Source organism: Melopsittacus undulatus, chromosome 4 (assembly GCF_012275295.1).
Source record: "Melopsittacus undulatus isolate bMelUnd1 chromosome 4, bMelUnd1.mat.Z, whole genome shotgun sequence".
Taxonomy (NCBI): domain Eukaryota; kingdom Metazoa; phylum Chordata; class Aves; order Psittaciformes; family Psittaculidae; genus Melopsittacus; species Melopsittacus undulatus.
Window position 1 is genome coordinate 96,449,469 of NC_047530.1, and position 14,224 is coordinate 96,463,692.

General features: G+C 35.7%; 1 protein-coding gene across 1 annotated transcript in view; it reads right to left on the reverse strand.

Moving 5' to 3' along the window:
• Positions 1-14,224, reverse strand: part of LOC101868186 (adhesion G protein-coupled receptor A3) — a 279,070-nt gene that overhangs the window by 172,825 nt on the left and 92,021 nt on the right. The window contains exons 3-4 of the mRNA XM_005144065.3: positions 8,409-8,480; positions 4,574-4,645 (exon numbers count right to left, since the gene is read on the reverse strand). Of these exons, the coding sequence (XP_005144122.1) occupies positions 4,574-4,645; positions 8,409-8,480 (144 nt within the window). The remainder of the gene's footprint in view (positions 1-4,573; positions 4,646-8,408; positions 8,481-14,224) is intronic.

Genomic DNA, 14,224 nt, shown 5'->3' on the forward strand with positions numbered 1-14,224 from the left:
CATTTGTTCTAAAAACATCTGTATCATGTAGTTTGCAAACATTTCAAACGTATATTAATGCACTCCAAAGCTGATAGCACTTACAACACCATTACCTTAATCCATTAGCAGAAACATATGCTTTCTGTTTTATCAGAGGTAAAATGGTTTAGTCTTACATACAAGGTCCTACACATTTTTCATATACCAAATACTCTTGTGCTTTTACAGAAATTAATAAAACACTTTTGCCAAAAGCTTTAATATAAATGACAAACGCTGTAAAACAGTCAAAGGGAGTTATGTATCTTAAAGGGCCATTCTGAGGCAAAATATAGGTAGAAGCTGGACTATATGAATATGAAGAATGCTTCATTCTTATAAGCAGTATTAAAAAGCAAACGCTGATTGCAAGCGTGATAGATTGATGTGTGCAAAAGGACTGGGATAGGAAACATAAAAAAATGACAACAGGAATACAGAGAGGGCAGGTTAGGGTGCATATTTTTTTGATATTGCTGAAGTGGGATCTGTTTGATTCACGGTGTTACTGGTTTTGTGCTTTATTTGTGGCACCAAACAAAGTGATTAGCTGCTTCAGTGGCAGCAAGAAAGTCACAAAAGAATTTATGGTATAATTTTACCATAAAGGTAACTACTGCTGCTGATTCAGAGAAAGAATGAAGAATAAATCAGAAATACTTTAATCAAACAATTGGAAATAAGAAAGAAGTTCTGTTTCAAACCTCCAGAAGGAAGATCCAGCAGTAGCTACTTGTTGAAACAGATTTAAGGGTGCAACATTTCAGAACCTGAAGAACTAATTTATGCTCCATCCCTGGCTGTGTTCAAGGCCAGGCTGGACAGAGCCTTGGGTGGCATGGTCTAGTGTGTGGTGTCCCTACCCATGGCAGGGGGGTTAGAATCAGATGATCTTAAGGTCCTCTCCAACCCTAACTTTCTATGACTCCACGAGTCAATGGGAGACTAAAGAAACGAAATCTGATATCTCAGTACAGTGGCACCATCCCAGTATTTCACAGCTCTTGATATTTCGATTGAATATAAACAGAATTAATGTGGATGGCAGCTCCATTACCTAGCAAAAGTATGCTTGCATACATAATTCTAGAACAAACCACTGAAACACGGCCACTGAGGGCCAAAGGAGATTTGGAAGATTTGTTGCATTTAATTATGTCACTCCTAGTTAGAATACATGCAACTCATCACAGCACAAACACAGCCAAAGGGTAATATATAAGCCAAAAAAGTTAAGCTAATAACTTAGAAGACACAATAAATCTTCTGTTATACTGTCTGAGGCACTGTCAGCTGCATCTGTCATGATGTGAAAGCATTTTGGAATAATTTTCCAGAGTACAATTCATCAAATCCAAGAAGGTGCAAAAATTAGATCAGTCTCAAGGAACATAATCACAACTCACTGGCTGCAGTAATTTCAGGAGCTGTGTGAAATTTTAGATTTCATTAGTAACTGGAAATTCAATTCCTATTCACTGAAATACCCATCCTGACTTCAATCTGAGAAAAAGTCTCCTTTCCTACATTATCAAGAAGCTTACAATTTTTATGGTTTCTGTATGTGTGCATGCTTACATAACAATACTAGATTATACTACTAATTAATCTCAAGAATTTCTAAAATAGAATGAACAAACCCACCAAGCCCTCTGAAGAGTCTCTGTATTATCCCTGAAAGCTCAGGCTATTCTCATCCTTCATTTTAGCGACGTACGAAGTATTGAAACATGCCTTTACCGTAGTTTAGATATATGCATTACATCATTTGGTTAAATATCCTATTTCGGTTTGGGCCTAGATCTGATTTTTCAGTCCTAATTGTTTTTTTTTTTTAACTGATTTAAGTTTACAGGATTGAGTGACATACACAGTGTTATTTCTACATGGTATTCATGCTTGTAAACAGTGTAAGAAAATCTCATCTCTGTACTTCACAGAAGGTGCATGTGGAGATTTATGTCCTTGCTCCTTCCAGTGGATTCACGGCTCTCCCTACTGGTTTTGGTAACAGCCTACAAAGATCCTTCTGTAATTCATGTCTGCTAACGTAACACAGGAGAGCTCTAATTATCACAGTCAACAGCTGCATGAATCAATGTATATGCATGCATTTTAATAATGCTCCTTAAGTAACCTAAGGCACATTTGATGGCTCTGAAACCAGTTCCATGTTTAAGAACTTGTCATCTTTTCCCTAGTACAATTACATGCACTCATGTTACACTAAGTAAATGCTTCTCCATGACCTTTTCAGAGAACAGCTTTTTCATAGGCCTGAAATGACAAGTAAACACAATTCAGAGGCATCAGTAGCAACAGAAAAATGTCTTACTGTATTTTAAACATGTCTAAAAACTCTGATTCTGGGAACTCTGCATGAACTTCCAAGGGGAAAAAAAGCTACGAAGTGTTAGAAATGTACCAGGTGGCATTAGCTTGCAGTCAATGAACAATCACCAGTTTTTACACCAGAGGCAAATCAAAATCCCAGCTCACATAATTACTATCAGCATTATGTTATTATATGAGATTTCTGAGATTGAGGAACAAATGACACTATGAACAGTAGGAAACTGTTTCTCTTGATTGAGACTGTCATTGCATTTCTTCGCAAAATAATCACTGACCAACAACAGTAATGGTACTCTTGACTTTGGTTTGGAGGACAGTCCCTACAAAAGAGAAAGTCATAACTTTTGACATAGCAATCATGAACTGATTTACTTTGGATAAAAGGGGAATTTAGACTTATCTATTACTGTGCCTCTGATTTCCAAAGGTCAGATTTTTGGAGGGGAAAAAAAAAAGTAACTAGTGAAGAACTACAACAGTGCATGAACTGGAATGCAGAATGGCCCCATTTGTTCAGTCAGTGGTAGAAAGGCAATTTAAAACCCATACAGGAAAAATGTGAGATAGACTAAATGGATCAATAACCAAATCTTGTATCTTGAAAAACTAATTCAAGTTTTAAGAAGATCAAAAGAATACACAGACTATAATGAACAGGAAAAGGTTAGCAAAAAGAATGCGTGGAGGGAAGATAAGAAATGTCAAAATTTAAGTTGGAAAATACACTAAACTTGGTGCAAAGGACATTTTAACAATATTACTGTATTATAAGTAAGAAATTGTTGTGCTTCCTTACCATCACAAGACTGAAATTCTGTATTTAACTTCTAACTAGCCTTTATGCTGGAGTCTGGAAGATTTACAAATGCAGTTCTTAGATATATTTTCCTGAGCATCTGGAAGCAACTTCCATTAAATGAGGTGACTTCTCCATTTTGAATTAAACATACCCCCTATGGTAATCTGGCTATATAGTCACAGCCATGTTCACTGGGCACAACAAAAGGAGACCCAGCAACCCTCAATAGGTAACTTGGTCTTGCCCAATTGGCCAAGTATCTGAGATGAGTAAAAAGAGGGACAGTATGCAGCTGTTCAGCAACATGCTATCAAAGCTTCTCCCATCATCCATTATCACTTGTTTTCATCAGAGAAGATTTGGCATAGTTACTCTCATTGATGTGATCAGTAAGCATGCCAGATTTCAGCCTTTTACCTGGTGTCATCTTGACCTCATGGCAGATCTTTCTAGAAAGATTTCCCTGTTTTTCCAAGGAAATGCCAGAACTGGCTGGAGAAGAAGAAAATAAAGTGTGAGACTTGTAACACACTGTGATGCAGTACAGGAATTTACTTCCCATTCAGGAATAAAGACAAATGTGAAAGAAAACAGGGAGTCCTCCTGGGTCTGGCCAAATGTCCATTGAAACCAGGCCCCTTCCTATGAATTGTCCCTTTCCCAGCCAGGAAAGTCACAGACAACTAACTCCTAATACTTGCCTATGCTGTACCACACCTTTGGCCACTCCTTGTCCTTCTCTGAACCTTTTCCGGGTTTGGTCATCTTTTTGGTCAAGAATGCATGTTCTTTGCTGTTTTCCCCATAGTACAATAGATGTTCCCCATTCTGTTCTCTCTTCCTTTAATAATAACCCAAATTATTTTTTTTAAATGATACTGAGCAGATGTTTTTATGTCATTATCTACTATCATCTCAAAATATCTTTCCTGCCTTTTAATGGCTAGCTCAGAACAGATTTGCCTTTTTCCCCCTTGCATTATTTAAGATTTATCTACATTAAACTTCATCTGCCATTTTACTGCCTAGTCTTGGAGTCCTGAACATTACTTCTGTTCTTCTTCAAAATCAACCACTGCCTCTAATTCTCTGGTTAACCTAGTATCTACTAGCAAACTTTGTCATCACACATTTAATTTCTTCTTCCAGGTTATCTGATTCTCCCTACCTACAATCATAATCTTGTATTTTCTGAGTGATCTTTCTAGGATAGCCTGATAATCTACTTCTCTATTTAAAATATCAAGTCATCACAATCAAAGGCTCAGGAGATCATTGGGGTTTTTTTTAGTACAAATCCTGTAATTTTCTTAGAATGTTTATTGCCAGCTGTACTCAGGTAAGCAATATGATAGTTTGGATTCCTTTTGTTTAAAACGAAAGTGGTATTATACTCACAGTTTGTGAAGACTGCTAAGTCCAACAAACATTTCAGGTGTTAGGCAACCAATTCTGTTATTTGAAAGATCCCTGGAAAAAAAGCCCAAAGCCCATTAAACATTAGGGCTTATTCATATACACACCTATGTAATCACACACAGCCTCTTTATTTTTAACAGTTTAGGAGTTAGAGACAAATGAGAAATAAATGTAACTGAATTAAATAGATTTAGCAACTTTCATATTAACATTATAGACCAATATTTCACAATTCAACTTATCATACTGCAACTTACACTAATTGCATTAAAATCTGATTTTTACATGAGTAGCAAATAAGAAGCAGAAATTATTTGCAATATAAAGAATTTCCTTTCTCAAAGTTATTAGCACCTGTTTACTTATGAAAAATACTGTGCATTTTGTGGCATGCAATATTCAGGCAAAATTGACCTATTTTTACTGTGCACTAAAATCTCATCTCATTGATAGCATCCGTTCTTGCTGAAGAAATCACAGAAACCAGAGGGCAAATATTTTTTGAGCTAGTAAGGTCAGTCTTGATAAGCATTTGGCAAGCTCTTTTAAGAGCAATATAGTAGCTATGTCAGAACAGAAACAGTACTAGGCATTATGATCCATAACTCTTGTTTGCAGGAAGGTAAAATAATGTTTTCTGAACAAGTCATACATACAACATAATGTACAGGATACTTTCAGGAAGGAGACAAAAATATGTATGAACAATTATGTTGTGATAACAACATAAATACTGCCTCTTGGTGCATTCTGAACTAGTGTATAATTTTTACATATTTGGTTTTCAACCCTGACTCAAATTTTCCCTTTTATCAAGTATGGGTTTTTAGAAATAACTGCAGTAATGTAAGAATCTTAAGTGATTACACATCCATTAAAATGTTAGAATTGACCTGAATATATTTTCCTTCTAGAGTGAATGGTAGTCTTCCAATCCCTTTGTTACATTGTGCACATTCCCTATTTTTCTATTCTTACAGAACACTAAAGTAATCAATTAGGACAATAAAGGTTGTAGTTTGACAAATCCATTTTTTGCTTTCATAGAGATGTATCTAATTAAATAGAATGTGAAGGCAACTTGTTTAGAATTCACTACAAAGTCTTCTATCAGGCAAAGAATATATTAGAATTAAGATGCTTCTTAGATGCTTATCAGGGATATTAAGTGAGAAATTAATGTAGATAACAACATAGCACAATAATTGTATATTAAGCTTTATTCTTTAAGTTCTCCTACATTAAAAAAAATCTAAAAATACAATTTTAAGACAAACAAACATAGATACATATACCTATATCTATATATCTTTCTGTTAGAAGAGGTAAATAGTAAACAAGAACCTACCCAAAATTCTTGGTTGGGTAATGCTTTACTTCTGCCTAAGCAAAGTCTGAGCGCATATGAAAGAAATGCGTCAGTACGAGAGACGTAACTTGGGTAGCAAAAGTAAATTTTATCTGAACTAATCAAAACAGGTGCATGTTTCTCTAAGTGCAGCACACAGAAAAAAAAAAGGTATTTTTATCAAAGTGAAAGGCTAAACACCCATTTCAATGAGTGTTATTTTCACAATTATATATATGCCAGTGGCTGAAATCTCTGCACTATAAAACATGTTTTCTAAACACACATTAGTAAAAAGAAAAGACAGTTTGCTGCACATTCCTCCAGAGTAATACATGTTCTATAAGACATTATTCAATTCATAATGTACAAAGCTGGTGTTCCTATTCAGGAGTAAGACATTTAACTTACTAATGCTGACTTGCAATATTGATTTTAAGAGAAAACAAAACTCTTCCCTGTTGAATAACTATGTGCCATGATTTTAATGCTTCATAATTTTCAATTTTCATCAATTCTGTATGCACCTCTTTGAGTGAACCCTTGAAATAATTCAGCTTGTTATTCAAACCCAAATCATTCACAGAAAACATTCTGATGCTGACAGCCTGCAGTTTGTCTGCCTGACTTGCCATACCCATATCTCTTGCAGTTGCCCATAATAAATCAATTTCTGCTTTTCACAGCATCATTTATATTTTAGATGTGAAATAAAATGTGAATGTAAAGCACAGTGTTAAAATAATTACTGTATTCAGCATTCAACAGGAGTTTACACTACTTACTCCTTGTGTTCAACTGCCTCTCCCATACTGTTGCAGTAATGAAGTGCAGAGATGTTCTTGTTCACAATGTTTAAACTGATTTGTATCTTTTATGTGGCAGGACAGCAGTTAGTTGATTCTTTGTCTCTAGATTGCTCCCACTGTTATTTGTTCATATCACCAACAGGGCTGGGTTTTTTAAGATCTAGCATGATAAATCTCAATATTGTCACTCCTAATTTGCTGGTCTTCTCACTTTTCACAGTGCCTAAAGACTTCCCCTTCCTTGACTCGTCTCACCTGACTGACCTAAGGCTCCACCTGTGCAGTCTTCAGACGTTCAGCCCATGACTTGCACAGGTTTCCTGGTTTTCCCACAAGAGGTCAGGGTTGTGTTATTAGAATGTGCAGCCAAAGCAACAATTACAGCTCAGCTTGATCATTTCATTGTATTGTTAATCCCTGTATACAGAGTAAGCAAGAAAGTTTCACCTGATGTTTGTCTTTGTACTAGAAATATATATGCTACTCTGACTTCATCATTATCATGCAATTCGCTTTCTAACACACTTAAAACTTACTGGTTGGTGTTAGAAAATACTGCTACCCACACAATCAGAGATGGAGATCTTTTACTTAGGTTGTGCAGTGTTCCCTGCATGTAGCAGTTAGGGGAATCCAGCCTCAGAAGAAAAAAGTAGAAGAATTTGTAAATTTCCTTTTCTTTTTCTGTGGATTTGCATTCTTTCTCATCTAAATATTCCAATTCCATGAAAAAAATCAGTGTTTTCTGATGTGTTTTATCATCACACATAAGACAGCACACATGACATCTAGGCAGATTTTTGAAATGTGCTGATGTCCTGGTTAGTCAGGACATGGACATTTGGATGCCATCACTTAGAAAATTATCAGTAAAAAAGAGTTCATCTCACTTTTCCTTTAGGCTAGGTAGAAATAAGGGTCTGTGGTCCTTGTTAATTAAAAGCAAAAAGACCCTCTTATAGGATCTTAGTAACTTCTACATATGTAGTTTAAAAATCAACCAGTGCTTTCAAAAGTACTAAAAGGACATTTTCAAAGAGAGGAATGAAAGAATGAAGAAGAGGAAATATAACACATAAGCCTTGTTTCCATAAAAAATGATGTTTAAAATAAAAAATATCAAGCAGAGTCAACATGAGAGGCATGAAACTGGTAGACAAATTCTAAAGCATGGCAGTTTCCTTTCTAAGAGTTCATTTTACAGACCTGGTCTGTGGTAAAAGTAGAACTTACATAACCAAAAAACACAGCATAGCACAAAACATTGCTTACACATACTTAAACCACACAGTTTTATTTGTGATTAATGTCTCCAGTAAAATGCTGTCTCTTAAGTCATTTATTAGGCATATTTTTTAACTTTGTAGATGTACTTATTCAGATATTTACTGGAGAGCAAATAGATAATTTTAAATGGAAAAGGGTAAAAAAGGGGGAAAATTAAAAAAAAAAACACAACAAAACAAACAAGCAAAGAAAAAAAAAAGGAAAATAAGAAAAAGCCATAGTAAAGTTAAAAAAGCACATTGTGTGATTTCCATTTTACAGCCAGTGCCCTTATGTGATTATTGCTTGGTGGCCTATTTGAGTTGCCCAAGGATAGAAATGTCAATACAAACACAATTTTCAGAATAATTCAAATGGAATTAATACTCACAGGCGCTTCAGTTCTGAAAGTCCATGGAAGGCCCCTGGCTCAATTGTGCTGATCAAATTATTCTTTAGATCTCTAGAGAAACATAATAGGAGGAGCAATTAATTATTACTTTACCTACCCTTATACACAAGGTGTGAAATGCAATGCAATTCTTAACCTTTGTCTTAGGTAAAACCAAGACTGAATTTCTTTTAAATAATAACATAAAAAACATTGCAGCATTTGCAGCTTATAAAAATATATTTTCTCAAGTAAAATGGTTAAGATTAGATGCTAAAAAAAACAACAAACCAAACCAAAATAACTGCTTGCTTTAATTCTTCTCCTATTTATACTTTTCAAAACAGGCTTACAAGCCTTTTTGCCCTAGGAAAGATATTTTAATCAATGAGTGAATAAAATAATCACTCAGCAGAACAAGAGCTTTTTAGTTGGCTTATTCATTGTGCTGTGCACTTTACACTTGATAAATTTCTCATTTCCACCTAATATAGGCAAAGCAGGTGGCACGTGAGACATGAACGGACAGGTCTGGTTTCTATCCTGAAACACAAGTGATTTCTCATATTTGGCAGATAGGTGCTTCATTTTGCAGTTGCTGACAATTCTGAAGATCAGTTCTTGCACAGATAAAGAATATTTCACTGGCATTAGGAATCTCATCTCATCTGCTCCTGGCACAGTGCTTGGGGCCGTGACATTGCTTTCAGCTGAGTCCCCACAAAGATTTAGTGCTGAATTGTCTCAAGACTCTAGTGATGTGAATCCTGAGAAAATGCCTTCAGTGAAATTAGATAAGCAGGCATAGGAGATAAATGCTGTAAATTCTTGTAGAGTCAGTGCTCATCTTCTGACAATTTGCAATTCATAGGCAATGACTGGTGCATTGGTAATATCAGTGTTGTTTCTCAGACTGGCCACTTCCAGGATATTACAGCACATTCACTGCTTGACTCTGCCAAAGTATGGATGTATCACAGTCACATGAGTTATCTTATTTATGACTTTTTATTTTATTGCAAATAAAATGCACAGTAGGTGAAATCTTTGTTCCACAATCTTTGATTGCCTTCAATAGCGCAAAATTTCATCCCAAATGGTCAGTTCATATTTTAATTTCAAAATCAAAATCGTTAATAAATAATTCTGTATTTTGTAGTAATTTTTGCAGATTTTCTAAACAGAATTACAGAAATTCGTGCATCGTAACCATTTCATTTTAGTGAGGATGCTGATGAGTGCTATGTCCCTAACAAAGATAAGGGCTCTTAATGGTCAAGTTCAGCTTTCAGCTTGGACCATGCAACACTGAGTCATTAAGAAGGTGACAAGACATTCTGATTATATATGCACAAGATGCTTTGTCTTACATATAAGAAACGCAGAGCTACCAAAGGCACAGCAGACCAAGACTGTAATTTTGATGGGGAAAAAAACAACGACCCACCAACAAACTGGAATATCAGTTTAATTTAGAAAATGTAGATATTCACTTGCTTCAGATTTAAAATCCTAACTGTAAACAAGAATTAAGATAATCACTTAGATTTTGTTAAAGTTTACTCAGCTCAAAGTTTATGCTGCATGAATCAGTGAGGCATAATACACAGGAATGACACATGGCAATGTCACCTGTCCAGTAAATTTAGATTACCATTTCTTCTTTGTTCCAGCTTGCTCTACATAAATACTTTACAATGACTATGTGTTTTACCTGATCTTGTGATGTTACTGCAAAAAAGCAAAGGAAAAGAAGGAAGACAGGAAAACTGAAATCAAAGAATAATCTGTTTTGAGTCTTTTGAAAATGCAAGTAGTGAAAGCATATAGGTTTACTTATTAAGAATGCCTGTGATTAAGTAACTTAACTGAAGTTACAAGCATTCATAAAGCTATGAAATACATTACAGTTCTTAGCCATGCATGTCTGAACTCAGTTCTAGTTTGTTACTGTTTTCATCTTAGCTTGTTTTAGATATTTCAAAGTTCCTTTTTTCCAGTTGCTTTTTTCACTAACAAACCCTTATCTGCTCATTATGCAAAGAATGGGCTCATCTCAGCCCAACACAAATACAATGCATATTACAAGAACATACTAAAGATGCACCAACTAGTCCAGCTGTCCAGTATCAATGCAACTTTTAAACAGTGATGTATGAATATATCCATATGTAGATACTTTAAGCATGCATATTACATGAGCCACAATGGCAGTCTCTCACTCATTGCTAAGCTAGTAATAAGCATAAAACTCAGAAGTGCTTTCTTCTGTACTGCTCTGGTGCAGTACAAAGAGAAGTATGCCTGTACTGCCTGGGAAAGGGAGTGATTCAAAGCCCATGAATTTCCCTAGTCTGAAGAAACCAGCAATATGAGTAAGAGGCAAGTGTAGAAAAGGTGGCACAGGGGCGAGGGGGGCAGGCAGAAGGGAAAGCAACAAAGTGTCCATTCAGGAAACAGGTGAAGACAGAAAAAGGGGCAGAGCTAGGGCGAGGGCCTTGATGGTGATTTGGGCATTCATAAGAAAGCTGCACAGTCTATGACTAATTTCAGACACAGAAAGCTCTTTCCTTTCTCCTGGAAATCACATAAGCAAAATAATGGCAGAAATACAACATCAAGGCTGGTGCTTGCACTGATTCTTAGCTGTCAAAGCATAGAAGAACCTCACGGACAACAGAGAGGAATCAGTGGCTACAGCCATCCTCCTGCAGGTATTCTGTCCTTTTCCCTATTCTCTAATCCAGGCAAAGCAGTTTTCTTCCTTGATTTGTCCTCTTCCCTTCTACTGTATGTGGATGAAAGGGACAGTAGCTGATTGAATTACAAAGGAAATGCAGGGATGACGTTTCTTATGAAAACACTCTCTAAGACTTGGAAGAAGCTTTGGGGCTTGGTTGTTTGGGGTTTTTCTCTTGTTTTTGTTTTTTAAATTTTGTGGTCAAAAATTTTCATCTTAGTTCCCTGGTACCAGCAGCAGCTACCAGATTCTTCTTTCTTCTGCCTTTCTCTGTTCAAGAAGTTATGACATTTCTTTAACTCCAAACTTGCCACACCTCCTCAGACGCAAAATTTTTCGTAGAAAACTTTTGCAGTCTTCTCCAAAGTCCTATCAATCTGCAAAGACATGTCAATATATTTGTAAAAGCTGATCTACATGAGTGTGTTTCCTGTTGATGGTTTAGGATTTTTGCTGTGTGGGTGAGCAAAGCCTCATTTTTATTAATCTTAAAGTATTCCGTACTCCGGTTCAGCTGACACCAAACATTAGGGGTTAGCTTTCTCTAGACAGTACTACTGCTTATACAGTATGCTAAATATGTAACTACTAAGGCTGAAGAAAGTTCTTTAACTTCCAGAAATTAGTCTGCGTGGAAAAGTCTGAAAGGACGCTGTTCTTATGTGAACTCTGTATACTAAAAACTTAAAAGAAAAACAAACAAACAAACCAAAACCCAAATCCAATACTATAAATCCTTTGGATCTATGCTGATTTACACTGTGACACATTTGAAAACCACTTAAGAAGCATAATTTGGAGCAAATATCCACATTTTAGGCAGGGGAAACTGACATTTAATTATCAATCTTTGTATCAATTATGCACATTCTGTGTTAATTCACAACTCATCTGAATGCTCTACAAGTTGTAAATAAGAGAAGTGATCATTTCTTATAGTAAACAGTGGTAACGGCTTACAACAAATATAAAAGTGTCAGTATGAGTAGTGAACTGTAAGCAAGTTTTAATGCCAGTCAAAATAACCAAGTAGGCAAAAGGTCTTCCATTTACTGCAATCCTCTATGTTCTAGTTTATGGAAACTCTGCACCATTTCCCTGTAACTTGTAACCACATACGAAAAAACAGTATAATCCTAAACTATCATCTACAGGAAGAAAAAAAGTCAGTTTAATGTTAGTAGAAGGCAGACCATTTCAACGAAAAGTGTCCATCACTCGCACTGTCCCAAACAAGACATCTAGTCTCCTTATTTTGGAAATTACACTTAAATTAGGTAGGTCATTTTAGTAAGGATATTCTCAGAAAATTGTAGATGATTATACTACCCACAATCCTGGCACTTTCTTAGTAATTAGTATTATTCCATAATGTTTCCATATACTTCTGGCCTAACAAAACAGATGTTTTCTTCCTTGTTCTCCTTGATAACTAAAATGTGATTAAAACAAACAAACTTATCACAACTGTTAATCGCTTCCAATTCTTACTTCTACATTAGGAAAATCTATTAGCTTGCCTCCCACTTGTATTTTTTACAAAGTTACTTTCATTAAAATACTAAACTAATTTATCCCATTTTCTAATTTAGCAAAGAGTTTGTTATAGTGAAGCCTCATGGCAACGAGTATCAACTTTCACTGAGCTAAATAAAGAAACCAGAGTAAATTTGGTTGTATGTTTACATTTTTTCCCCAAGAGCTACTGCTGAGGTTTGGCAAAAGGTCATGATCCAAGGCATGCCAAACAGCAGCCCAGCCTGGGCCACACACATACACATATGCATACATAGCATGCAAGTGATTTTAACTTCAGCCAAAAGCAAGAGAAAAGGGAAAGAACCCCAGTATCATAATACTGAATGACCACAGCATGACCCAGTTAAAGTCCAAAATGAAAGCATTTTCTAACTAACAGTTATGGTTTTGCATCATTTCTGATGTAGCATTCTAACTTTAAAGTATTCATTCTGAATCTGAATGACGTGTCATTAGTGGTGTGGGTGTATATATCTAGTGGTGTGACCTGAAAATAAATCGAAACCAAGTGCCTTGTAACAAGTACAGATAGATGGAAGCTGTATGAAGTTAGCTGTAGTCGTAACAACTGCAGCTCTTATATCGAGGCTGCACAGCTGTATAAAAACAAAATGCTACAGTACTTATTGAAATCTTTCCCCTAATTATATTAGGGTTGCCAGATATACTTGCAGCATGGTACTCCAATCTGAACAAGACCTGAATAAATAAAAAACAATATAGAATGAATCATGTTATCATTAAAAACCAGACTCAGATGGTTTCAGTAACTTAACAGAATAGAGCTTCCTTTTCAAATACAAGTCTGAACTTACATAAATTAAATATGATAAGCATTAACCACCGCCTTCTTACATGCATGTAGACAATTTGTATGTATATGCAAATTAAAGTCCCACAGGTAAATACATAAGGATTCTTTTACTAAGTATCACAAGCTGCTGGGAGTTTATCATCTTATACATTAATCTTTGAACTGACTTTTACTTACTAAAGACATTTAAGAGGAGTTACCTCAACAAAAACAGCCGACTTAAGTAGGGGAAATCTGTGTTTGAAATACTCACTTCCTGATAGCTTAGCTGAGAGGTAAATGAAACAAGAGGCTACTAATGGGACTTCACCAGAACATTTAATAGCTACTCGAGGCCTCTCAGCTATTAGGCCTCTTCCATGGCCAAATCCCTGATTATCTAAATGTATTCTTGAGATCCTTGATGCTTCAAGTTCACAGTATGCACTTACGCAGTACATAGTGGGAAAAATTGCTAAAACATAGACAGTCCATTAACAAAACAATTCATCTTAAAGTATGTTCTGACATTTTGGGCATTTTATACCAAATGTCTGTGCCTTCAGACACTGCAGATTCTTCCCCCAACTTACAATATACGTACTGTAGATATTTTGAATACATATTCATAACAAGAATGTTCAACTAATTCCAGTGCTTCATTCAAATTCCTGACATCGATACATCTTTCATAAAAAATTATAGGTTGTACCAAGAGGACATCTGTGTTTAGAAAGCTGTCAT